The sequence below is a fragment of the Platichthys flesus genome, chromosome 13 (genome assembly GCF_949316205.1).
Source record: "Platichthys flesus chromosome 13, fPlaFle2.1, whole genome shotgun sequence".
Taxonomy (NCBI): Eukaryota; Metazoa; Chordata; class Actinopteri; order Pleuronectiformes; family Pleuronectidae; genus Platichthys; species Platichthys flesus.
In genome coordinates, this window is record NC_084957.1 from 2,370,285 (window position 1) to 2,396,527 (window position 26,243).

A 26,243-nucleotide genomic window follows, 5' to 3' on the forward strand; every position below is an offset into this window, starting at 1 on the left:
TTCAAAACGAATTTAAAAAATGACTAGATCAAATAAATGCTCTATAAAAAAACTATTATTTCTCGTTCTCCACGTGTTAAAGTTTGTTTGAACATCTTTCCTGCCCGACAACAATCAACACCATGAGTCTCAGTGTGACGCATTGAGCTTTGGCCATCTGACAAGATGAATTTGCATATGGGAGTGGAGGAAGAGAAGAGATAAATCAGACTTCAAGTGAGGGCAGGGAGAGCTCAGCAGCTTCTCCTCCCTCTCTGGACATGGAGGCCCCGCAGGAGGCTGAACTCTGCTTTCCCAGGATCAACAGCTCCTGCAGGAGGACGCTGCTCCCCCACTCAGAGCTCATCTCCAGCGTCCTGTCCTGCATCACTCTGCTCACGGTGGCTCTCAACCTGCTGGTCATCATCTCCATCTCCCACTTCAGGCACTGATCAATTATCACCTTTTCTCCACATCACCTTCCAAATGCTGTTTTTTCTGGTTCCAGCTGATGAAACACTGATGAAAACAGTTTTGACTGATCTGTTTTTTAACATTACAGCGACATAAATACTCTAATAATAATATTGTGCCTTATTCAATCGTGTTGCAGAGTAGTTCAAGGTCCTATAACTGCTGAATACACGTCTACATGTATGTCTTCAGTGTTGATATTCTCTCATTTCAGGCAGCTCCACACCACCACCAACCTCCTGCTCCTCTCTCTGGCTGTGGCAGACTTCTGTGTGGGTGTCCTGCAGATGCCGGTTCTTCTTCTCCACAACCAGGGCTGCTGGTACCTGGGCGACCTCATGTGTGGGGCGCATTACTTTTTAGGTTTCGTCGTCATCAGCGTGTCCGTGGGAAGCATGGTGCTCATATCGGTTGACCGCTACATAGCCATTTGCGAGCCCATGTTCTACACCTCCAGAGTGACCCTGAAGAGGGTGAAGCTCTCTGTGGGTCTGTGTTGGATGTTCTCTACCGTCCACAGCAGCTGGATACTGAGGGACTTCTTAAAAGAGCCCGGCAGGTTGAGCTCCTGTTATGGACACTGCGTAGTTGTCGTCAATTTTGCTGAAGGCCTCGTGGATCTTGTTGTGACCTTGTTGGGCCCCATTCTGGTCATTGTCGTGTTGTACCTGCGAGTGTTTGCGGTGGCGGTGTCTCAGGCTCGAGCCCTGCGTGGTCACATCCTAGCTGGAGAGCGTTCAGAGTCTGTGAAAGCTACGAGATCTGAGCTGAAAGCCGCCAGGACTCTGGGTATTGTGATCGTGGTGTTCCTGCTCTGCTCCTGTCCCTATTACTGTTTCGCGGTTGCGGCCGAGAGTAACTTGGTCGGGGCGTCGTCTGCAGCCCTGGAGATTTGGTTGTTGTATTTTAATTCCTGTTTGAATCCTGTGATCTATGTTTTCTTCTACCCTTGGTTCAGAAAAACCATCAAACACATTGTGACGCTGAAGATTCTGCAGCCTGGCTCCAGAGAGGACAAGGTGCTGTAGAGGAAGTAGAGAGGAATGACTGGAAACTAAATGTACTGGATTCAACCTCTGTTCACCTGGTTTCAGGGTAAATTAGGAAATTCACTGTTTCAGTTTCTCAAATAATTAAAAAGTTTCTCTATGCCTGCTTCTTTTTATTTAATGATATTCTTTTATATATTTCTCCCTAAGATTGAAGCCACTGGCATTAGAGGCAATACTTCAGAGTACAGGCAAACTTTTTTACTCCAAAACAAGTAAGTTATATAGCGACTTGCTTTCATTGATTGTGAAAGTAAATAAATGTGAATTTTGTTCCTAATTTGCTCTGTTTTTACATAAAAAATGTAATATAGAGACAGAAGATCATAAAGTACTGGAATGAAAAGCAGAATCAGTAACAGTCTACAGAAATTGACACAGCACAGAAATACAGGGAGAGTTTTTACCTCATTCATGGATAAATATTATGTTTTGCATATAACTTGTACAAACACACATTTGTTTTGCTTCACTCACAAAACTATAGAAACTGACCACAACAGATCAGAGTTGACGTCTCAGAAATGTTATGTTTGCTTCTGGTCTCGTCGAGGGTGACTTTATTTTTTCTCTTCAAAGCTGAACATTAATGATCCAGTGTTTAGGATTCAGGGGACTCTATCAGCTGGAAATGAAAATTAGGTATTATATTGTTATTATTATATAATCCCATGGAACTAAGAGTGAATGATGTTTTTGTTACCTAAGAACCAGTCTTTTATATCCATGTTCGGAGTCAGTCCTCTTCACATTGTTTCTACAGAGGCCTAAGGGACAAACCAGGCCCTGGCTCCACAGAGGAGCTTTAGATGTTTTACGTTGTGGGTCCTCTTGAAGGGAGGTGAGGGGTTTTCAGCTGGTTGCAACAAGAAACTTCACCACTAGATGTCGCTCTTGTATCAGTGTAGTCACAACGACGCCGTCTCCCCTGCACGTGAAGTAAACAACACTGTCAAGCCGGCTCGTGCTTCAAGTGACGTCACTCCCACAGACTCCTGCCTCCTGCAGCAAAAATTAATGAATCGAAAAGGAATCAAATTCTAGCAGGTAATCTGTTCTGTTAGTCTGGAAAAATATACATATAATAGGGTAAATTCAGATATATTATAGGGTATATGTATGTATGTATCAAATACATTTTATTCTATTTGTTTTTTGTTAACATACATCAAATAACTCATATTTATGCCTATATCAAACACACCATCGTCGCCCACGATCACTACATTATCAGACACGTCACTTTAACTGGATTATGTTTTGTCTGTATGTCTTTCATTATATGAACATATATCTAACTTTATGTTGTCACCATTTCACAAATTAAAATAAAAACTAGTACAATGTATCGTATGTGTATTGTAATGTTTTTTAAAACATAATTCAACTGAGTTAGAACAATGTGCACAGTGCAGTAGACCTTGATGTCTCAATCTGCTCATCTTATTCAACTGTCAAGTCAAAATGTGCGACTTTAATTCAACTCTGATGTCACAACACACTAAGACACAAATTGACTTCCTTCCAACCTTTGTCAAATACATGGATATCTTTCCACAAAAAGCAGTGTAAGGTACTCTGAACATGTTTTGATATGATATTATGAGGACTCTCAGGTGGAATGGTTTGCAGAGGACTGTGTCTGGGATACAACAGGTCGCTGCAAACCAAATGAAAACTTCCTTCCACCGGAGAAATAAATTCCTCCGGAACATTATGCAGATTTGATAACGTCAGTCGCTCTAATTGCCTCAGCAGGTTCCTCCAGTCAGAAAACCTCAGAGTTCTGTCTTCCTCTTTAAACCAGCACTAGGTACGTGTGAGGGAGGACAAAAAAGACAAAGCTGCATTACACACAGTTTCCAGTAACACAACATACATTCCTCAAACCTTTAATAAAACAAATCAATGGTTTTCTGCAGCTGCCTGAACCACTACAGACAACAAGCAGTACACACACTGGATGTAGCTCAGTCCACTGAACACAGCAGAAAAAAGACAACACAAGACAATATTGTGTTGGGAACATTGGACACAAATTGAAACACACAATCGTACATATATAATGTATTGAAATGAAAGTGTTTGCAGCAGCAGCAGATCTTCGACAGCTCGAGGTCGCTGCCTCTGAACTTTCTCTCTTGCTAGTTGTCGCCAGGTCATTGTGAGAGTTTCTGGGTCTGTTAGTAAGATTGTGAAATCCTCAGTGTGAACCTGCTGTATGTGAGAAGTGTCCTGAGATATCATGTGAGGATCTGGCTCTATATACATGAACCTGGAGACATTAAAGAGAAGAAACACAGATGAGGGGCCAGATGTCATCTCACCAGGTTCCAATCAGGATGTGGTTTTTGGGATCACCTGACATCCCTGTGGAACTCCGTCCTTCTGGCATTAGTACAATAGTTCAAATAAGGCTATGATTAGATTCCCAAAGCAACAGCTCACAGATCGGATCAAGTTCTAGTCATTAGTTTCTGGGATATAAGGGATTGTGGAGAACACAATCAGAAACACTGACAAACTGCAGACAGGTGTGGAGAGCCTCCTGGAGAATAGTGACTGAATCCAAGTCCTGGTGCTTTTCTCTGACTTCCCATGTCTTATGTTCCTCTCTGGTAATTTGAGCTCATCTCATCTCTCAATTTCAGAAACTAAATACTGAGGAGAATCTCTTGTCTTTGACTAGTTTCCACTGGAACATCTGCCCGGAACCGAAACCAGCTTAATCCAAAAGCTTGGAGTGCTCTATCCTCGTGATGGTCCAGTCCGGTGGAACTCCTTTAGTAAACTCCCTTTGGAATCTGTCAGGAAATACAGTCACAAGGAAAGATCAGAACCATTTAAGAGTTTGCTCTTTTTAAATTGTATTCCATAAGCACAAGAAACATCTCCTCACTCATAAATTGCAGTGAGCAGTCTTTTCGTCTCTGCTTCTCCTTCTCCACCAATGGACACCTGGAAGATACGAGCTCCCTCCATGGTGTCTTCAGGAAGCTGCGCGCTGGTCAGGTACCAGAAGCGCATCAGGATACTGACAAACTTCCTTCCTAAAAACAACAGTGTGTTGTTATTTATATATAGTTTTTATGGTATGTTTATTTATCAGCGGTTTCTGACAAACCATTGTCGTCGTAGTGGATCCCCACGTCTCCGGGTGTTGTGTACATGATCTGATCAGGACCTGCAGAGAGGGCTTTCTGGCTGCTCAGTGGGAGCAGGCTGCACTTCTCCTTCAGCTTCCCAATCAACTGCGAGGATATAATCAGGTAAATAACAACAAATATGATAAATATTCATATTTGGATAATAAACACATAGATGATAATGGTTTGGACTCACGTCTTCGGCCACGAGTCCCTCCAGAGCCTCGAACTGACACCGGGACAGGAGCCTGGACACGTGGGAGAAAGCCTGCAACACCAAAACAAAGTCCTCTTCACCAACAGCAGCAACCAACACGCCTTTGCTCATGAGCACACGTCAGCCGCCGGGTTCCACGCACCTGCTTCGCTCCCTCCGTGAACTCCTCGATGCGGAACTCCTTGTCAAAGTAGGCCCGGATCAGGAAGTAGTAGACCCGGGTGCGGAGCCAGATGAGGGGGTTGGGGATCCCGACCACCACCACCTTCTGGTTCTGCCTGTCCCCGCCCCGGTCCGAGCTGTAGGCCCGCAGTGGGGCCCCGGCAGCCGCGGGGGGAGGCGGCCTCTTGTTCCCGGAGCAGAGCGGGAGGACACGTTCATGTATAAGCAGACGAGCGAGGCTGAACGGGGACGGAACCCTGTAATACCCTCGCAACATGGGCAGCGCCATCTTGGAATGCCTCGGAACTCTTGTTATCCGAGCTGTTGTTTCTTCCGGAGAGGACCGAGTGCAACAGTTCAAAAACACAGGTAGCAACGCAACAGCGCGCGGAGACACTGATGCTTTTTAACATGAATCAAGCTTTTAGTGTTTTTTCTGGAATGAGTAATAATCTCTGATCATTTAACCACCGGACATTGTTTTGTTGTTTTATTTTGTTTCTGGGGGGACCACTAGGAGTGTAACACCTGGTGTTTACCCCGGACAGCTGGGACATGGAGGAGCAGGAGAGGACACCGGTGTCCATATTCACACAAGTGGACAGGGACGTCTTCCTGCGAGACATCTGTCCAGAGGTAACAGCTGCTTCCTCCGTGGCTGCGTCTTCATTTCCGGTTTCGACGTGGAATGGGATGTGATCCATGTCCTGCGGTGATGTGCTCCATGGTATCATCCTACCTGGTTTATCTGCATCTACGATTTAACTGGATTCAGATTTTTTTACACATTAAATTCAATATTTTGTATGAAATTAAACTGAGTTAAATGTGTGTGTTGCTCAATTCAAGGATTTACTAAACTGATAATATAAAAGCGTTGATATAATTCAATTGCAGCAAACCTTGTGATTTCAATTTATGAAGAAATCGCCAAACAGGAAGTGATTCAATGAATTGTGTTGCCGTGACTGAGATCACCATGCAAGTCACTTGTGAACGTCTGTGTTAGTCATATATGGTGAAGCGTTATGTCATGTTGGTAAACAAATACTTCTAGCTAACTATTTACCTATTTGTACTTGAACCATCTGCTTTAACTACTCATGCAAGTTTATTGGTGGGAAATCAGCAAGTTGCATTATTTTGACAGACTTTACTGAGCATCCAGCGGAGCCACACAGGAAATTACATAATTGTTTTCACACTAGTACTTGTACTTCATGTTTAACTACAAAAAGTACCCTTATAACTTGGATCACAGGTACATGTATCTTCCATCAGATAGGACTTTTCAGTGAATTGTCTCCTAATCAATCGAGTATTGTGTTTCAGCGCAGACCTGCCTTGCTCAGAGGCGTGGATCTGGGGCCGTGTCTGGAGAAGTGGACCCTTGAATATCTCAGACTAAGAGGAGGAGACCAGGATGTGAAGATTCACGTATCCGCAGTACCACAGATGGACTTCCTTCACAAGAACTTTGTGTACAAGTGAGATTTGTCTCTCCAGCACAAACACACAAACACACAAACACACAACACCTCCTCTTCAGATTTCTCAATCATTGCTAATTCTTCACAGGACTTTACCTTTCAACGAGTTTGTGAAAAGGGCATCTGAGAAAAAACAGTCAGACTTCTTCCTGTCTGAGGTAAGAATCACAAAATAAGAGTATGATATGTGTGTATATATATTTTTACAGTATGTTTTATTCTTTAAATGACACAAATTCCTTTTCAGGATGAGCATTATTATCTACGATCACTGGGAGAGGACGTGCGGAAGGTATGGAGACCTTTAAATTCTGTGAAAAAACTTACTCTCCTTTTACAAATACAACAAAAGGGTTAAGTTATTTTTAGACGTGTATATATCTCTAAATATTACTACAGCAAAAAGTATCCCCCGCCCCCCCCCAGGAACCTGCTGACCTGAACAAGCAGTTCCCGCACTTGGCAGAGGACTTTCATGTCCCCCACTTCTTTGAACCGGATCAGTTTTTCTCCAGTGTTTTCCGTATCAGCTCCTGTGGTCTGCAGCTGTGGACCCACTACGATGTGAGTGATATAATGTGATGTTGTTAATGTTGTCAAGAGGTCACCGGGGGGGGGCTGTCTCTAACTGTCCCTGCTCGTCCTTCAGGTGATGGATAACCTGCTGGCTCAGGTGACAGGGAGGAAGAGAGTGGTCCTCTACAGCCCCCAGGATGCATTGCACCTCTACCTGTCAGGTGAGTATTGACGGACAGATGCAAGCCTGTTTGAATTCAAGTCCGTTTTCATTTTAGGCTCTGATATTGATTTGCCTTGTTTGTTAAGCTTGGTATAATGCGACGGTGCTGCCTTTTAATCTGAGCCTCACCCAGCAGGTGATAAATCCGAGGTCCTGGACATCGATTCCCCAGATCTCAAACGATTTCCTGACTTTTTAAAGGCAAAGCGGTACGAGTGCGTGCTTGAGCCTGGAGACCTGCTCTTTATCCCCGGTAAGGAGTCGTCCACATTAGTCCCAGATGTAATAATGTAATATATTATATTAGAGATTATTGATTACTTGGAACTGCCTCAGTCTTAATCCAGTGTCCCTGTGTCCTGCAGCCCTGTGGTTCCACAACACCACTGCACTGCAGTTTGGTGTGGGTGTGAACGTATTCTGGCGCCACCTAGCGGCTGACTGTTATGACAAAAAGGACCTGTACGGTAATAAAGACCCAGTGGCTGCAGCTCGAGCCCTTCAGGCCCTGGAGAGGGCTCTTCACACTCTGGAGGAACTTCCATCGGATTATCGGGACTTTTACGGTCGCAGGATGATTCAGCGCATTCAGAAGCGAACTTACTGCGACAGCGTGTCGGCCACAAAGACAGAGGAGGACTCTGACAGAACGTTACCCAGCATGCCATTCACCAAACCTGGATGAGTGTGCAGAGAAACCTAACATGTAGAATAGGCCCTATGGAGCCTGTGTCCTCTTCATGTGTTTTTGAGGAATGTCCAGTTTGGAACTTTCATTTCAGGTCTTTCAAAAATAAAAAGACTTTATAAGAAATGTATAAACCAGCATGAATCTTTTTAAAGTATTCCCTTTAAACGGGATAACAAGGTAATGCATAGCCATGAATACAGTTAATCAACTATCTGTACAAAATATTGTATTTCATTTAAAGATCGAAAGGTTGAATCTGAAGATTTCAATACAAAAACCACCAACATTGTTCAGATTACATCTCCATTCGATCGCCATTACTTCTGGGAGGTCTTTGTTTTCAACTTTTTCTTGCAAAGTCACATAACTGAGTGAGTTTATGACTTTATAAAGAATCCAGAAAACTTAATTCATGGTTCACCCACTAGCTTCTTCCTGAACTTTCCACTGTATCACAGTCTGTTTGCTCACTTGCTCAATCTTTAGGCCGACATGGACCCATGTTGTGATGGGGTCAAACATTTTGAGCTGAAATCAATTTTTCCAGCTGACATTTGGAACAATAAAGCATGGTGGGTGGAGGCAGGGGGGGAGGGGGGGGATTTTACACAGAAATGCCCACATGTAGATATGTTTGACATTTTATTGCACAGAGACATTACAGTTCTTTATGTTTCCTTACAAACATGGTAAAGCTATGTAAACAGTGGAGCAGTATCTCCACAGTGAGAGTCCTCTGTGCCGCGCTCCTTCAGCCAGTGAGAGCATGAGAGCCAACCAGTGACCGACTATGAGATGCAGAAACAAGCAGAGATCTGGGTGCATCAGAAGGACGGCTGCACACTGTGGGACAAACTGTTCAAAGAGCCCGAGTCCGGCTGCCGGCCGACACCAGGCTGCAACAGCCTGAAGCTTTTTCACCGTGAAGATTATATTGTGTGGTAGAAACTTAACAAGCCGTGGTCAGCTTGTTTTAAAACAGAGGAACTGGACTGACACCCCAACATTTACCTTTTTTAAATGTCATTTGGCTTTGGGTCAAAAAAAAAGAAATCGATACACTTGAGTTCCGCTCATTCATTCACAAAACACACAAAGCACTCGCGCCCTCTTGAGGGAAAAGTCTTGGGCCGTGGCCGCTGGTACTGTCCGCTGCACTGGGATCTGTGTCCACATGGATTTCCCTGTCCTCAGTGGGATCACGGCGAGTACACATCCTGAATCCTGACTAGAGGCAGTAGAAAGAGGGCGGAGCCACATTCCTACTACAAGGGATAACGGAGACGTCTCCTTGGTGCCGTTCTGTCCCCGGGCTCCTCATGTGCCCCCCCCTCCTAAACTAGAGCAGTGCAGAGGTTCAACCACAAACATCTCATGAACTTCTTTTCTTTCTCATCAGACAGAAAACAGAGAAAAATGGCACATTGCTTGGTGGACGTCTCTATTCTGTAGATTAAACAACTAACTTTCTGGGTTTTTGGGGTTAATTTTCCTAATGTTGGCGTCAGGCAGAGGACGGACAGAGCGCAGGACGTCTGTCTTCCATGTGACCAGCCAGCTCTGGACACAGGCGGTGGATTTGATGTAGGGGGTTGGTGCTATGGAGTCTGTGCCATGCCGCGAGTGGACTTCATCTTCTCCAGTCTTTTAGAAAGGTGGCTGTTGCTCGACTCGAGTTCTTCAGCCTTGTCCAGGGACGACCGCAGCTGTTGGGTGAAACGTGGGAGATTGAGACGCCTGCTGGTGGAAAGGAGCCAGCTGAACAACCTGCAGTGTGAGGAAGCAACACTCTACCTCTCTCTGGAGCTTCCGTTTCTCCGCCTTCAGCTCGTCCTCCACCCTCTCTGCGTTCTCGGCTGCAGACTTGTAGCGGGTCACCTGGCCCTCCAGTCGGGTCACCTTGACGACACAAAACAACAACTCAGAACATTGTTGTGTTGTTGTTGTCAAACCCACAGAACAGCCACGCCTCCTCTCGGCTTACGTTTTGCTCTAAAGCAGTGACTTCCTGTTCGGCCTTCACCAGTTTGAACTTCAAGTCGCTCATTTGCCTGCTCGAGTCTTCTGGAAAACATTCAAAACAAACGTTCTGGATTCATATGAGGGAGCAACAGAGACTTTCAAGTGAAACATCAATGTTCATCACTTACTCTGTACTTCTAGGATGTTGGGATCATTTCCATTTTCCAGAACCTCCCCGTCCGGACTTGAGCCGCTGTCTGTGCCGTTCTTTGGTGATTTCTGTTCCAGCTGCGCCTTCAGCTTCTTCACCTGTTGATGGTGACACCAGATGACAAGTCGCTCACTCAGCTACTCGTCCTGCATGTGATGCTGTTAAACCCCAACCTGCTAGATTCTCTCTCTCTTAATGATCCTCGGCTCCTAGTCGGCTGGTTCCAGTTGATAAGTAAATATTAAAAGCAGGTCTTCGTGGCAGGTGGAATATTTCACAGTTTCTTTAATAGAGCTTATTGAGTTGATAAAAGGGGAAACCACAAGGTGATCAACCTTTTATATGGATCAAAAGGGATGGGATAGAATCATTCCTATGTAGATGCTGTGCTATGATTTGCTTATACTGATCAGGTGGACATGGACATAAGTTATCCAGAGGGGAGGATGTTGGGTTAAGTGAAACCGGATAACAAACACATATCTTAGGTATGTTAGAATATCCAAATAAACTAGTTAATTGTTATAAAAGTACATTCCACTTAGTGATCCCTCATCAGTAAACAGTATTACTGTCTCAGAGGAGAACCACTGACTCACCTGCTCTATCATCTTTTCACGCTCATCCACAAGTTTCCTCAGGCGAATCTCTAAAAGACAAAACACACATCAAGACAATTAAAGCAACAATCACTCACAACAACTAGAGACCATCTTTTAAAAAAAGAACCAAACCAGTGAACATACCAGGGGTGGGGAGAACCAGGGAGATGGTGAGGTGTGAGGGGGCTGGGTCAAGCGAGGTGGATGCATGCAACACAACAGGAATCCATGGGGGGGGGTGACGGATTGGGGTGTAAGGGTGGTGGGGGTGGGGGGTGTTAGCATGCACAGACTGTGGAGAGGAGGGTCAGTGCAGCTGGTGGATTTACAGTCACACAACATGTTTACAACCACACAATGTGTGACAACAGATAAACCAAAATGAGTTTCCATCAACATTTCAAATAGGTGTCAACAGGGGATTTATTGGTGTTTCATTGTCCAGGGACCAAAGACATATTCTCCATGAAGTGCAACAAAAAGTATAAAACATGTATTTATCAATTTATCATACATCAATGTGCTCTAGAATTCAGAGGCTTGGATATTTTCATTTTAACCTTCACAACATACCTAGAAAATGTAAAAAGCCAGAGGTCTACAGTGTTAAAGATGCTATATGTAAGTTCACTCTTCTACCAGTAGGTGGCGTCTCGTGGGAAATGGTTGACGGTGACGGTCGCCTGCCATGTTCGAGACACGAGGTCATAATAACACGTCCTCTGAGCAGGAGTGGACTGGATGCAGCCGTGACGCTATCGAAACTGAAGCTTTCTTTTACGCTGGAAAATAAAGAGCTGTACATAGATCACTATGTAGTGAGAACTTATATGTGGCTCCTTTAATGAGAATGAGCTCTTCTAGGGAATAACAATTGCATCAAGCAGAACAACTCTTCTGTGGCTCTACTCCAGAGACACAACATAACAAAATCAATAAAACATCACAAGCAGCATATTACGTGTGCATCGATAACTAAACACAAGTTCTGTCTCCTCTCAGTTTACATCTTCATCGCTCCACAAATGATCCTTTCTTTTGAAAAGCGATGTTTATTGGACTTTCACTGTGCTTTTTTTTTTTAAATAACATATGCACACATACATACACCAGTGTTCAACAAAGTGCTGTGAGGTTTTGCAAATATTTAATCTACCCCTTTTTTAAGAGCTAAGCAACGACTACTGAAGGACATAAGTCTACACTATGAGTCCTCTATGAACTAAGACATTTTACAGTCCTCTTTGCCCTTTCCTTTGCCTTTCTTGCTGTTCTTCCTCTGGCCTTTGCCTGAATGCGGTGGCTCTTTGTCTCTGGCTACGTGGACGGGACTGAGCTCTGGCTTAACTGATCCTTCCTCTACTGGAGAAGACGCTGCCTGGTTAACGTCCTCTGCAACAGCAGCCGACGACCCTCCAACGTTTAAAACCGCTCCTTCCTCTGTGCTGAGCCTCGCCTCGCGTGCTGAGGCCTGACGTGTTGCTTCTGACTCGACCTGCTCATCGAACCCGGACGCCTCATCGTGTCTCTCAGTGGACTCGCTTTGCGTATTTTCACTTGGATCTGACACGGCTTCAACTCCCTCCTCGATGTCCTCGTCTTCAGTTTGATTCGTTTCAAAAGCTGCCTCAACATCTACGTCGTCAAAATCAAAAGATTGCCCTTCCTCATCTTCACCATCCTCTTCATCACTGCCCTGCTGGTTAAGTGGAGGCGAGTCATCCTCAGATTTGTCTTTGCTGGATTCAGGCAGGAGCTCAGCTGGAGAACAGGAGGACTCTTTCTGAGACTCTGGTGAATTCAGATTCTCAAAGGTATTGATCTCATCTGTTTCTTTGGCGTCTGATTCCTTCTTCAGCTCCACGCACTCTGATGTCTGGTTTTCTACATCAGCTAGATGTTCCACCTGAGCTTCAGTCTCTAACAGAGTCTTTTCATCCCGTGAGGAGTTTTCTGGCTCGATGAAACCTGCAGGTTCATTCACGTCTCTGTCCAGCTCTTCTTCTATCTCATCAGGTTTTCCCTCTGGAGCGGTGACACCCAGAGGAAAACCCTCCTGCTTGGTCTCTGTTCCTGCCTCCTCTACGTCTTTTATTTCTTGTATTGCCTCAGTTGGCTCCTTGTCCTGCTCGTTTGGAACATGATCCTCTCTCGGTTCGGTGAAAGCGTCTTTGAGAGAAGCGGTTTCCTTTGGTTCGAGTGATTCTGCTGCTTCTACTTCCTCAGCTTGTTTCCCGACCTGCTCTTTCTCTACTTGATCCATCTTTGATTCCTTGAGGATTTCAGAATCACCTTTATCAGGTTCTGTTGTTGACCCATTCTCTTTTTTATCCGATTCTTCTTCTTCTTCTTCTTCTTCTTCTTCTTTTTCTATCTCATCTGGTTTCTGCTCTGGATCGGTGACACCGAGAGGAAAACCCTCCTGCTCAGTCTCTGGTCCTGCCTCCTCTACGTCTTCTAGTGTCTCAGTTGTCTCCTCAGGATCTTCACCAGGAACCTCGATGGGAGACACCTCCCTCAGCGATGATGGCTCCGGTTGAGGCTCGGAATCAGACGTGCTTTTGAGACGGATCGTTGGCGACGAGGCCGATGTGAGGTCTGTTCCCTCAGGAATGTTTGTGGACTCGGAGACCTCAGCAGGAACATCGTTGCTGCTCGGAACGTGTGGTTCATCTACAGTGTTTCCCTCAGTTTTACATTCAGGTTTCATCTCATCAACTTCTTCATCCTCTGCATCATCAATGATTTTGGACTCAGGATGGAGGATGTGACCATTAGCTGAGAGTTCTGACTCATCTACACTGTCAGTGTACTTTCTGTCGAGGCCATCGATGCCCTCTGTGCTGTTGGAGGGGTCGGTGAGATCACATGTACTGAGCTGGGTCTCTGGAGGACATGATTCAACTGCTCCTGCTTCGCTCTGCTCATCCTCTCCAGCTTCTCTGCATAATTCCTTCAGGGTTTCACTTTGAGAAAAAGTTTCAGTCGGTGCCACCACCTGGATTATTTCTGCTGTTTCACTCTGATCTTTGTTCTGTTCATTTGTTAAAGGACTTACTCTTATTTCCTCAGGAGTTTCAGAGCAAGAGAGGGTTTCGCTTGGTGCTGCTTCTTTTATTTCTTGTATTTCCACAGTTGGCTCCTTGTCCTGCTCGTTTGGAACATGATCCTCTCTCGGTTCTGTGAAAGCTTCTTTGAGAGAAACAGCTTCAGTTGGTTCGACTGATTCTGCTGCTTCTACTTCCTCAGCTTGTTTCCCGACCTGCTCTTTCTCTACTTGATCCATCTTTGATTCCTTGACGATTGCAGAATCACCTTTATCAGGTTCTGTTTTTGACTTATTGTCTTTTTTATCTGGTTCTACACTCTCCTCTGTTTTGATGTTTTCTTTTTCTGTTTCATCTTTTTGTTGGTTCCCTTTCTTTTTGCCTCTTCTCTTCTTTTTCTTCCTTTTCCCTGAAGCAGCAGCAGCCTGAGATTGACCCGTTACTTCCTCTGCCTCCTCGTTCTCCTCGTCTCTCGAGATGTCCTTCACGTCTGTTTGCTGAGGACACGTTTCTTTACTCCTCAAATCACTTTCCACAGCTGCTTCCTGTATGTTTTCACTAAGCTCGTCACTTGTCTGTTTAAAACCATCCCTCTTGCTTTGGGTGTCTGTCTCCACTAAACCTTCCTCACCTGGGGTTGTTTCTGTGTCTGGACTATTTCCCTCAGCACTTGTTACAATTATATCTTCGGCTTCAGTAACTGGATGATCAGGAATGTCAACACTCAAGTCTTTGCTGAGGTCGCTTCCTCCAGTGCTCTCGTCCAATGTCTGCTGTTCGTCTGCAGCTGCTGATGTTTCCATTGAGGACACGGCAGCATCACAGAGCCGATCAGAGCTCAACTGATTCTCTTTGGCTTCCTCTTTCAAAATGTCTGGTTGCTGATCTGGATCCAGCTCCTCAGTCTCATCTCTGTTGCCTGGGAGATCATGAAGAGCACATGATGATAAAAGGCCAAAGAAACGTAGACTTTAGACATGATTTTTCAGAAAGTCTTCATCAGGAAGCACATTCGCAGATAAGGGCAGAACACCTGATTGGTTCAGAGGCCGGAAGGAGAGAAGCACGAGAGTCAAGATACCCGAGAGAAGCACAAGAAGAAGAAAGGCAGGAGCGACACCGAAAAGAAGATCTGGATCCCCCGAACAGCTGATTGACAAGAAGAGAAGCCGGAGACTGGCAGCTCAAGAGCATCTGTATAATAATCCACATGTCTCTACACGTCGGTCGATATGCCACAAGAGACCAGACATCATCTACACACCAACACCACACACACACAACCAGATGATGCGAAAGGTGCAAGAGAAATGATGCAAAGGTCAAAACGTTAGCGATGAACACGAGACAAGTTAGTGATCTTAGTTTCGAAGGATAAAGCTGGTGACTCTCAAAACCGTTCTTGATGATGTTGTTCGCCAACATCATCAAGAACCATTTTGTCAAACTGGAGTAAATTGTGTGTTTGTTAGTGTCATTATTATTTATGGCAGCAGGACAATATTCTGTCTCTGTGGGACATCATGTGTTGAAAGTAATAAAGGACCATATCACTCACTTTTACAGTGATGCTAAAGTGAACACAGTAAAGTAAGTAGAATACATTATTATTATCATTATTATTATTGTTGTGGAAACTTTGGCATCTGTTCTGAAACCGTTAATAGTTTCAAACTGCGAGGGAATTGTAGATGTTCAGACTTTGATTGTAATTCTCTTTAATAAAAGTCTCTCGTGGTGAGTTGCAGGCTCCAGAAGATCCAGAACACTGACTCTGTGGTGGGAGCATTCGTCACCCACTGTTTTCAAGGCCCAGGGTTCCAAGAATTGATTCCAATCTCAAGAAAAATCTAGATGATCACCAGGTTTATCCTTTAAGATCAGTGCAAATCACAGTTAAAATAACACAAGTTAAAGATGAGCCATGCGTTCAGAAGAAATGAAGGTGTAGTTCCACAGTGGGTTTTACCGAGCATGCTGTTCCCCTCTGTTGTCTGAGAGTCCGGAGCCGGCTGGTGAGCGGTGTCTCCAGAGGAGGAGCCGTCCACTTCTGCTTCACCGATGTCCCCGTTGACGCTTAGATCCGGTCCCAACACGATTCCATGTTTCTAAACACAGGACAAAGTCAAAGCATTAGCTCAGTCAATGAGTCGACAGTTAAACCCTTGTTGACAAATGTCGCGAATTTGCCTCAAACCCCATTCCGTTCTTAATGCCGCCGAGGTGACGATTGTGCCTGATGGTGCAAATACTACACATACCAAGGAAGGTATTGGAGGCACTCTGCCGCCTTCTAGTGGTCGGACTTGAAAAATACATACTAGCCCCTTGGGACTGTGCAGTAAAGTTATTTTGAGGTATTAAGCTGTATTTGAAATACTGTGATGATGGAACAGCAATGATTGTACAGAAAACATATATTGTTATTCAATTTCAAGCAAAAGCAGCATCATTATAATAATCTACATACCAAAATTTGTTTAATTAAGGTTATGCCCCATTATGCCTAATGTCGCTAATTTATATCTTTTGTATATGCTATATTGAAATTAACAACTTCCACTTAATCTGTATGACAGACCCAAAACACCAATAATATTTGTTTTATATAATTGGAAATGAATTCAGGCAATAAGGGGTTAATATTCAATGTAATCAACACGGTAATAATACACTGAAAACCTTATTTTCACCTTTATAGTTTCAAACTGTATTTCCCCACACGCTCACACATCGCTGGAGTTGAGCACAAGAGGAATTAGACAGACGTGTTCTCCGAGTACCTTCAGAATGTCTTTGAGCTTCACCGCCTCCTCTCTGAGCTCGTCTCGCTCAGTTCGGATGGCGTCTGTGTATTCTTTCTGTCGCTCTAAGGCCTGAGCAGAGCCGCAGCAGTGGCAGAGAGGAAGGGAGATCGTGGGAAAGAAGTGAAAGTAAAAGGTGTTCAGCATCATGCAAAAGGAGAGACAATACCGAATGTAAAAAATGTAAAGGGTTCACGGGTCGTACCCCGATTTTTTTATCCTTCCACTCCACCGTCTCCTGCAGGTCAGATATTTCTCTAACAAAACCGTCCTGTTTCAAACGCAGCTGACGGATCTCCTGAGTGGCAAGAAAGGGAAACAAGCTTGAGAGGAAGAGAGAGGAAGAGGAAAGAGAAACGCAGCGCAGGCGAACGGTGGATGAAGAAAGAAGAAGCTTCTCTAAGTGACAGACTGAGTAGAGAGAAGTGGGTTTGTCCATCAAACTGGACTGTGGAGTGCTCATCCATGTTTACTCCACCGCTCAGTGACACGTTATCCCACTGGGACACAGATACTCACATTTAGCAGCTCTTCACTTTGTTTCAGTGTCTCTTTCATTTCACTGAACTGGAACTGAAGGACACCGTGGGCGTGTTTCTCTCGCTCGAAATCCTGTGGAGAACAAAACGCAGTTGGACAACAGATCAAACTTGAGTGTTTTAATTTTTAAGCATTCATCCTCTGTAAACAAGAAGTTTGAAATCATCGCCATTCGTCTTTACTGGAATTTCAAGTGGCCAAATTTCTACAGAGCTCTCAGACCATCATCCCTCTCTCCCCTCGTGTACCTTGACTTTCTCCTCGTATGCTCTATTGGACTCCGACAACAGCTCCTCCAGCTCCATGAGCGAGTCCTTGAGCGTGTCCACCTGATACATCAAGTTGTTCTTCTCGTTATCCAGCTGAGCGTTGGACACCATGGCTTTACGATACTTCTCCTCCACCTCTGATAACGTGTCCTGGGGTCACGACACAGAGAGAACAGACGGATGTAGCAGCTGGGGACTTATCTGCAGCTCACAGGTTTAAATGCTGGTTGAAGTGAAGACATGAAGGCCGTCATGAAGAAAGGCAGAAGCATGCAGATGCAACCTTATTTAACTGTTGAGTCTAATGCACAAGTATAAACAAAACCTTCATTTATTTCAGTTTCAGTTCAGAATCGTCAGTTGGTTTATCGATCTGCAGTTACCAGTGCACGCTCAGCAGATTTTGGGAGGGTCTCACTCAGGCTTATACCTTAGCTTCTTTTAGGTTCTGCGTGTACTTGATTTCCACATCCTGAATCTGATCCTTCAGTTCATGAATCTCCTGGTGAAGAGGCAGCAGCAGCAGAGGCAGAGGCAGTGGGGACAGCGAGCAGAGAAGCACAGGGTGACAGCATCAGAAAGAGGGAAGCAGGAGGTTCTGTGCAACAGTCACACGGACAGAAGTGTTTTGCAGAAAGAATGCAAATGGAATGAACCGAGCACAGAACTGCATTGAAGAACTTTCTGATCAAATAAGCATTTCTCTCGTGTGGACGCACAGGAAGCGTCTCTCCGCTCTTCATCCTTCTCGTTTCTTCAGCATTACCTTGATTTCTCGTATGGACGTCTCAGCGTCTACAGTTAAGGACGTCTCTCCACTTCCCCTCCGGGAGGACGTCCCACCCAAGGATGTGAGCGTCGTTGCAGTTAAGGCAGAAGCTGCTCGAGATCCCTAAGACAAGTGAAAAAATACATATAAAAAAAAGGCTCTTAAATTCGTATTGTCAATATTCTACATGAACTGAAATCCCTGAATGCATTTTGAGTGACGAGTGGTTCACTCACCTTCTCAAGATAATCTCTGTCCTCCACCTTTTGAGACAAAAAACAAAATAACAGTCAGAGGAATCAGAGGATCATAGAGAGGCCACGAGGCCAAAAGGACTGAGGGGGGGCGAAAGGAAAGAAGTTCAACAGGCAGCAGTGATTAAACCTTTACCTTGATGCTTCCTACTCAAAACACCGCACACAAAACAGATCAACCTGTTTTATATCAATGAACACAACTTATATTTTAATGTGGAACATCATGCAAATGATTAGTCGATGTGTCAATCGACTGGTCTGACATTCCGTCCATACAACAACAAATCATGTGTTAAAGCAATAATAGAATCATAATCCACCATTTGTGCATCAAGCCACACACTCAGAAACAATCCGGTTGTTAAGACAAACTGGGAATCAGCACACAAAGAGTGAGGATGAGCTGCAAAACAACCGAGCAGGAATCCAGCTCACATCCCAGCCTCTGCCTGCGGGGGGGGGGGGGGGGGGGGCGACAGACTCACATCTGAAAAGTCAGGGATAGTAACATCGTCCAGGTCCCGGTGGAGGCCACTGCCACCGGCCGCACTCCTCAAATAACTGGCAACAGAGCTGCAGTTGTCCTACATCAGCCAGCAGGGGGCGAGACATATCAACAATGGAGCCAAACATTTACAACAAGAAACACCAGTCAATTAAAAAAACTGTCTGTGAAACAAAGCAAGTGTAGACGTGGAGGATTTACGCATATTATTTTCATTGTATTTAAAATATCATCAACCTCCTATTTTTGTATTTTCTCAGGGAGAGAAGTAACTGGACAAGCTGCGTGTTGGAAATGAAATGGGTTGAACTAGTGAACATGAATGCATCATACTGTAATTAATTCACCAAAAGTCACCTTGGACATTCTGGTGCAGCCCATCGCTTCACACAATGACAGCTGATGGATCAACACACGTCTAAATCCAAAAACAAGCCTGAACTGAAGCCCAGTTGCTGCTACAGGCTGGGAACTGTGGGATGTTACCAGTTACCTAAGTGTTTCTATTCATGCCACCTCACTGAAGGGCCCTCGCACCTTTGTGCACATGCTGTGGCATCAACGAACCTTTAATGATCTTTGGATTCTGCACCGGTTGACACCAGATTTTGGCACCAGCCATAAATAAAGTGTTTTTTATTATCAATTTCCCCCCCGAACTGTTAACGGCACAAGCTCATCTGTGAGGTTTATCTCTTCACTGCTGCTCCGGAGCAACCTCAGCGCTTTCTTCCACTTTCATATCTCCCTCTAGTTGAAATGTCACACGGCATCTTGTTCTCCATTTACAAAGTCGACTCCATGTCCACCACCTACTTGTGCTCATGCGCTCACACAAGAGAAGAATCTTTATGTTTAGTGCAGAACTAAAGAGTCGCTATGCAGTGACAGCACAGAGGTGCGAGGGCCCTCTAATGCTGCATGTGGCTTTAAGTGCGTCTTGGATTCTCTCTGAAGTGAAACAGTGGATTCGTTAATCAATGCTGCAGTGTGAGAACATGATGACGCTCATCATGTTGTGGGTAGCAGGGGGTCTGAGGAGGAGGAGCTCACCACTGGGCTGGCCCGGGCTGAACCGGCCCTGCTGGAGGCTCTGGAGCCGGAGCTGCGATAACTAGTGTAGTCTAATGGCTGTGGAGAAAACACACTGTCATGTTCCAGTCGACACGTTCAGTCCAACACAAGCAGGGCATTCTTTAAAGGCTCACTTAATCCAACACAACAGGCAGCACACGCATCACGTGACACAGCATTTCAGAATCTACGTCACTATCAGCTTCGTGCAAAATGTGTTGTTTCCAAAACCGGTAACAGAACTGAAACGTTGAACTAGATCATAATAGATGCAAAGTTTTCCCCATGCAGCAACAACAACAACAACAACAACAACCCTTCTGTCAGTCAGCAGGTCAAAGAAGGTCCAACTCAAGGACACAAGGCGTCGGTCACAACTGTTAGTCGCACACCAACTCAGTTACTTCAAAAAACATGGCCACGCTCATGTTTGTCAAACCAACAAAACCCATATTCCCAACTCATTCTTACATGGGAGCTGGATCCAGTGAGTCTGCGTGATCCACTGCAAATGCTGTCTTCATATAAGGAGTTCTGCACATGTGACTGCGCAGACACACACACACACACAAACAAGCACACAGAGTAAACAGGATGCTCATGGTTCAGGGGTGTGAACACAGAACAATTCTGAAAAGAAAACCCAGCTAAACCAGTCATTGCCCGATATGTGTGAGAAATATTGAATATACTGGTGGGACTGGGTTATACTAGGCGTCAGTCACACCAGTGAAAGTTGAACTTGTAACTGATTTAAAGTCTCTTTTCTTTTGTCCCCTCCAAAGACAGTCAGTTCCTTTGTTGAGTGTACAGACCTGGTAACCATTGAAAGCTGAACCTGCGTTTCTAGAGGAGGACAGACCGTTGAGGCCGTACAGGTCAGAGGAAGAGAAGGAGCTCTGGAAAGATGAGAGGGGCAGAAGGAGGGAAGAGTAATGAGCCGAGAGAAGAAGGGACACGGGAAAGAGAGGAGACAGGAAGTTCAAAGCATGCGTCCTGGAAGGTCGCCTCAACTTGTCAGCAAAAGTGTAACTTACACTTGGCATTGTATTCATACCATGGCACAAAAGTGTAACTCAGACTTTGTCTGTACAAGTTGAGTAAATCACATGCACAACACAACACAACCCACACAGACCAGTGCACACCATCGAGCGCGTTTTAAGACAGAAAAACAACTAGACAACTTGTGTGCTTATAAAGACTTCAACACAAAGTCATTTAAAATAAAAATATAACTACACTGCTACGAATCAACTCTGGGAAATTTAACACAAAACAAAAACATGCTGCACATGCATGTATTATTCAGGAAAGCTTATTTGACAAATCACTAAACAACTCAAATGCAAAAGGTCGTTAATAGAAACAGGTTAATATGGCAGCACATGATCACAACTTTAGTCCTATAAGAGAGAAGTGCACATCACAGGCCATTAGTGGTTCGACAACAAAGCCCGAGTCTGCAGAGCAGTGCCACAACCCACCGGCTGCAGCTCGGATCTCGAGGCACGAGACAACCGGCTGTCGTCACTCAGTCTGGAGCTCTGCAAGTCGGGGGGGGGGGGAAGCGACAACATCAAACCACCACAAACAGTTTGTGGGCAGTTACACAATTTGTTGGTGGATTGAGGAGCACAAGTGTTGAGGATGAGCAGTAAATCTTTTCTCTGGTGAAGAAAAACCTCTTTATTACAGCGGAGCTCTGTTCTGTGTAACACTGGCAGGAAGACGAGGGTCGAATTAAAGATGAAAGGTTTTTATACCGTGTAAAACCAGGAGGAGCGGGTTTCTGAAGGAAATGTATCTGCGATGAGAAGCTTCTGTTCTTCCTCTATTCAACACTATGCCACTTTGTTTACCCAGCTTCAAAATGAGTTTGATGCTTCACTGACTTGGGAGAATGGTGCTGGTGTCCCTCCCTGAATGTCTGTTCTTGCTCTTTGTAAATTTTGGTGAGTGGTTTGGATCTCCTCTGAGAAGTCACTGACTGAAAGTCTCCGTTTCAACCGTCACCATCAGGTCCAGCAAGTTCAAGAGTAAAACCTTGTGGATCAGCTCAAGAGACTGACAAGTCAATAAAAACCAGTGGTTATCTCCAGAATGTCGGGAAACTTTTACAAGATGAATTCTAAACAATGTTACAGCGACAACAGAGGGCGCTGTTTCTCAGTGAAGGTTACACGGTGCTGCTTTAAGTTGCCAATTCCTCAATGTTTTTTTTCAAACTTTGCTTTGTGCAACTCCCCTGCAGCAGAAATGAAGAACTCCCTTCAAACTCTACAGACGTTTCCTCTGTTTGAAAGTTTTAATGAAGTCCTCACATCACCATGTTTGGGTCTGACCTCAATCACACAAACTATCAATACCAAGTCAATTTCATACCTCTGTGGTTTTGTATAACGGTATTTTTCAAATGATCAACACTAGATCAAACCTTGTTATTATAATAAGACTTTTCAGTAACATTGATCGGCAGGGGGGGGGGGGGCAACACGCACCGTTAGGTCTAGCTTGGAGCCGCGGGAAACTCGGCTTTCATCGCTGAGTCTCGAGCTCTGACAGCAGGAGAGAGAAAAGACAGGAATGATTGATCCCCTTCCCTGTGAGCAGTCATGCAATCAACTTGTCATCCCCACAAACAACCAGATCCAGATGTGCGTACACACAGTCGGACACACACAGCTACTGACCCTGCTGGACACGACACTGTGATCATCGTCAAAGCCGTTCCCCTGTGAATAGAGAACACCATTGAGAAACACTGAGGCCACTTCTGAAGGCGGTTCGTGCAGTTTGAGCTTTCACGTACATCTTTGTCCTTGTGCTTATGTTTCTTCTTTTTCTTTGGCTTCTTAAGTGAGGCGCCCTTAAGTGAAGGAAGAGACGGAGAAACCGTGAAGGGTGAGAACGAGCCGTCGAGACAAATCTCTTCTCGAGAATCCAGGCAACATGCAACACGTCCACATGCACGAGGAACGGACTCTTCAAGGTCACAGTGGAACAACGTGCAAGACCAAACAAACCCATTCAGCTGATAAACTGCCCCCCCCCCCCCAACAAAAAAACATCACTTAGAATCCAGAGACAAAACAGATCCTGAAATAGAACTGACGTGTTTTTTTTTGGTTGAAGCCAAATAACACAGAGATCTTTTTGTTGAAATCAAATCCGAACGTTCTCCAAGTTTGGCAATGACCCTTCACACAAGCTCCAACAAATACATGAGCCAACATAATAAACAAGTAAGTCCACATTCATGCAGAGTTTCCTTCATAATTCGACCTTAATGTGTCGTACTGTCTTTAATTCATATATTACATATACTGTCTTTAACACAAACAGTCCTGTTGACTATGTGACTCCTTCCAAACCAGTTGTTAGTCAAACAACGAGACGGGTTAGAAACCAGACTGTTTCAAGAAGATCAGCCCTTACCCCTCCAGCGTAAGACCCGACCGCATCGAGAGGTGACTGTGCAGAAAAACACGACAACATCAACACAACCAGCAACAAGTGCCGCCCACACTGACGCACCTCGTTTGATTATCAAGAACAGACACACACAGCGTCCACGTCACTAAACCTTGAAGAAGATCAGGTGTAGTTTTTAGGAATTAAAGTGATTGTAGTGATAAGGACTGAAAGAGAGAAAGGGGCTTGAAGAGGAGCTGTTTGAGTGATACTGACCCTGACACTTCCCCGGCTCCCCACTGACATCCGCTCATCATCGTCTGAGAGCTGTGTGAGAGAGCAGTGGAATGGATGGTTAGACTGGACATCAACAGGTGAATCAACAGTGACTGGGAACAGTGGATTTTAACATCTTTCTCAACAGAGGCTCATTCTACTACTGCTCTATATGTGACCTGTGGTTTTAAAAATTAGGTTTCCTCTGCTACCTAATGCCTTGTCTTGCTTTCCTAGTGATGCTCACACCAAGAGGTAGGTTACAAAATATCTCTGACTGAATGAGAAAAGCACATTTCTAAAAATCATTTATTAAAATGTACTTTGTGAAACACAATCTCAAATAAAATCCAATATTCAAAGAGTTTCTGAGCTGCACATAAAAGCCAGGTTACAGAAAACTGTGGTAAATAGAGAAACACATGTGAACATAGAACAATACAGTTTCTTAGGACTTAAGTGGCACTAATAGAATGAGGGTTGTGAAAATCTAGATTATCCTGAATTATTAAAGCAATGTGAGGACATTTTAACAACATATTAAACCAAGAACACATTAGAACATGATCATAATTCATTATATTCCAGACAACAGACATCAGCAGTGTTTATAACAGTCACTACTCTACAGTACATGTTCATCAACCTGAATCTAAGATTGAATAATGTCGTTCCCTTGTGTCTTTCTTTTCAAGTGATTGAGGACAGACAACGGTTCAGAGGAGAAGCCGGAAACAGAGGGAAAGCTACAAACCCTGTGTATCTGTGAAGAACGTGAGAATCGCTCACTGTCCTCCTGGATGACAGAGGGAGGTAGGAGGGAGTAAGGGTGGAGAGGAGTGGGAGAGAGAGCGTGAAGGAGGAGAGAAATGTCAAAGATCAATGAGACGGATGACGGAGGAAGTACAACACATCTTGTGCAGTTCAGGGATTTGCACATTTACATTTCAGCCACACAAACATTTCACGTGCTTGTGAGCATCACACTCAACCAGTAATCCAGCCAACAAACCACTGACGCACAGTTAGCAACAACATCAACATGGGAACACTGGACACAATCCTGTCACCCTCTTTCAATGCACCTTCAAAAACACACCATGGTTAATACAATTAGTCGCACACAGGTTGTTGAACCTCTCTTATGATGCAGGACTGTTCAAACCGAGTAATCAATGTGTTACCCTTCATGCAGCCTCACACCCACAAGGCAGATAGTCATGCTCATTGAAAGCCGGCTCTGTCAATGACATCAGCATTAATGTCCAAGCTTTGACATATTATAATAATCTGTTCTTTTATAAAAAAAAAAATCTGGCTTATCAGGAATGATCCGGAAATTACAAGCAGACTGGGAACACTGCAAAACCACCAACACACAGGATATGAACCCATGCAAAAATATTAAGTTCCCGATGAGGTTGGTTTGAATTGTTATCACACGGAAACTGTACCATCCATTGTTCAATATCTCCCCATCGGTTGTCCACACGCTCATCAAATTTAGTGTTCAGCCCAGAATATTTCTAAAAGGAGACAGTGAAGGTCAGAAAACAGACCACAGGTAACTGGTTCACAATAATAATAGGAAGAGGAAGAGGAAGAGGAAGAGGAAGCATACCTTCTGCACCTGAAAGATCTACATACCAGCACCGGGGAGAGGAGGAGGAGGGGGAATGTGAGAAGATATCAAACATGAAAAGAGGAGAAAATAAATCAGCCTCATGAGAGGAATTAAGGTGAGAGATGATGTGTCCCTGAAAATCAACTGTAGCAAAGAGGAGACATGCAAAGACACAAGCATGTGCCTGGATAAGCACGGCCACTTGTGGACGTTTGAGGACGTACACACATTAAAGCAAATAATCATTTTAACTTTCAAGTAGCGTCAGAGTTTCATGCATCTCAGAACCTCCCACAGATCGAGCCCCAGCACGACACACTGAAAACACACCCTACCCTGACTGTTGCACTTTCCATCCCGTCGGCCCAGAGCGTTAATCCAGATTTGCTGCCACTGTCTCCTTGTACAGTTGCCCAACCTACAGATTTCCTGCTTTCACAGAAGGATTTGCAGTGGACGTCTTTGTCTTAAAGGTCACATCCTCAAACTGACGACCTCTAACTGCAGCAGAGGTCGGCTGTATACAGCGTATAAAGCATCACGATATGAGTGATGGGGGAAGTCCAGGAGGCTCTGCTGCCAGAATACAGTGATTCATCAAATATCCTCATTGTTCTATGAGACAAACACATGCTGTCCCTGAAGAGTTGACACAGAAACATCTCTGCATTTGACCCCTGACCCACAACTCTCTCCGGTTTCACCTTTGACATCTGCCCAAACGCTGTCATTTCCACTTTCAACATCAAATACAACATGTGAGAATTAACCAGAGCATAATGTTTGTCCATAGCAGACAAATATCTGACTGGATGGACTGAGTCTACGACTTATCGGTCATTACTCGTCTGGACACCCAATTAGCAACTGAGCGAGGCGACGCCATAAGCCCATTCATCGGTGAGTTACCCAGTCAGCTTACTGGTTTGCCACCGCTCCCTT

At 44.6% G+C, this 26,243-nt stretch overlaps 4 protein-coding genes across 21 annotated transcripts in view; 2 read left to right on the plus strand and 2 right to left on the minus strand.

Annotated features, from left to right (window-relative positions):
- The first annotated feature begins 236 nt into the window (after positions 1 to 236).
- LOC133967578 (trace amine-associated receptor 13c-like) lies at positions 237 to 1,481 on the plus strand. Its single transcript, XM_062403121.1, has 2 exons — positions 237 to 424; positions 668 to 1,481. The coding sequence occupies exons 1-2, from the start codon at positions 261 to 263 to the stop codon at positions 1,479 to 1,481; spliced, it is 978 nt and encodes a 325-aa protein (XP_062259105.1). The 5' UTR covers positions 237 to 260.
- A 1,068-nt stretch (positions 1,482 to 2,549) lies between these two features.
- maip1 (matrix AAA peptidase interacting protein 1) lies at positions 2,550 to 5,346 on the minus strand. The gene is made up of 5 exons (XM_062403072.1): positions 5,008 to 5,346; positions 4,845 to 4,916; positions 4,627 to 4,753; positions 4,402 to 4,552; positions 2,550 to 4,306 (listed from the first exon to the last, which is right to left on the minus strand). Exons 1-5 carry the CDS (start codon positions 5,314 to 5,316, stop codon positions 4,228 to 4,230), a joined length of 738 nt encoding a protein of 245 aa, XP_062259056.1. The 5' UTR covers positions 5,317 to 5,346; the 3' UTR covers positions 2,550 to 4,227.
- A 75-nt stretch (positions 5,347 to 5,421) lies between these two features.
- On the plus strand, positions 5,422 to 8,070 carry tyw5 (tRNA-yW synthesizing protein 5). 4 transcript variants are annotated; one of them, XM_062403073.1, is made up of 8 exons: positions 5,422 to 5,663; positions 6,360 to 6,514; positions 6,606 to 6,675; positions 6,765 to 6,809; positions 6,917 to 7,081; positions 7,167 to 7,254; positions 7,393 to 7,509; positions 7,622 to 8,070. In XM_062403073.1, the coding sequence occupies exons 1-8, from the start codon at positions 5,583 to 5,585 to the stop codon at positions 7,939 to 7,941; spliced, it is 1,041 nt and encodes a 346-aa protein (XP_062259057.1). In that variant the 5' UTR covers positions 5,422 to 5,582; the 3' UTR covers positions 7,942 to 8,070. The 4 variants fall into 4 exon arrangements, with proteins under 4 accessions (XP_062259057.1, XP_062259058.1, XP_062259060.1 ...); XM_062403074.1 differs by having other exon boundaries at positions 5,425 to 5,663; positions 6,944 to 7,081; XM_062403076.1 differs by having other exon boundaries at positions 5,544 to 5,663; positions 6,365 to 6,514.
- A 506-nt stretch (positions 8,071 to 8,576) lies between these two features.
- Positions 8,577 to 26,243, minus strand: part of lrrfip1a (leucine rich repeat (in FLII) interacting protein 1a) — a 30,448-nt gene continuing 12,781 nt past the window's right edge. For 2 of the 15 annotated variants that reach the window (XM_062402906.1, XM_062402908.1), the window contains 10 exons: positions 23,678 to 23,728; positions 18,388 to 18,414; positions 18,149 to 18,274; positions 17,813 to 17,884; positions 17,362 to 17,532; positions 17,093 to 17,185; positions 16,779 to 16,871; positions 16,553 to 16,645; positions 15,739 to 15,877; positions 11,128 to 14,688 (listed from right to left, as the gene is read on the minus strand). In XM_062402906.1, coding sequence (XP_062258890.1) covers positions 11,945 to 14,688; positions 15,739 to 15,877; positions 16,553 to 16,645; positions 16,779 to 16,871; positions 17,093 to 17,185; positions 17,362 to 17,532; positions 17,813 to 17,884; positions 18,149 to 18,274; positions 18,388 to 18,414; positions 23,678 to 23,728 — 3,609 coding nt within the window. In that variant the 3' untranslated portion in view covers positions 11,128 to 11,944. The other 13 variants (XM_062402910.1, XM_062402909.1, XM_062402911.1 and 10 more) reach the window with 13 other exon arrangements.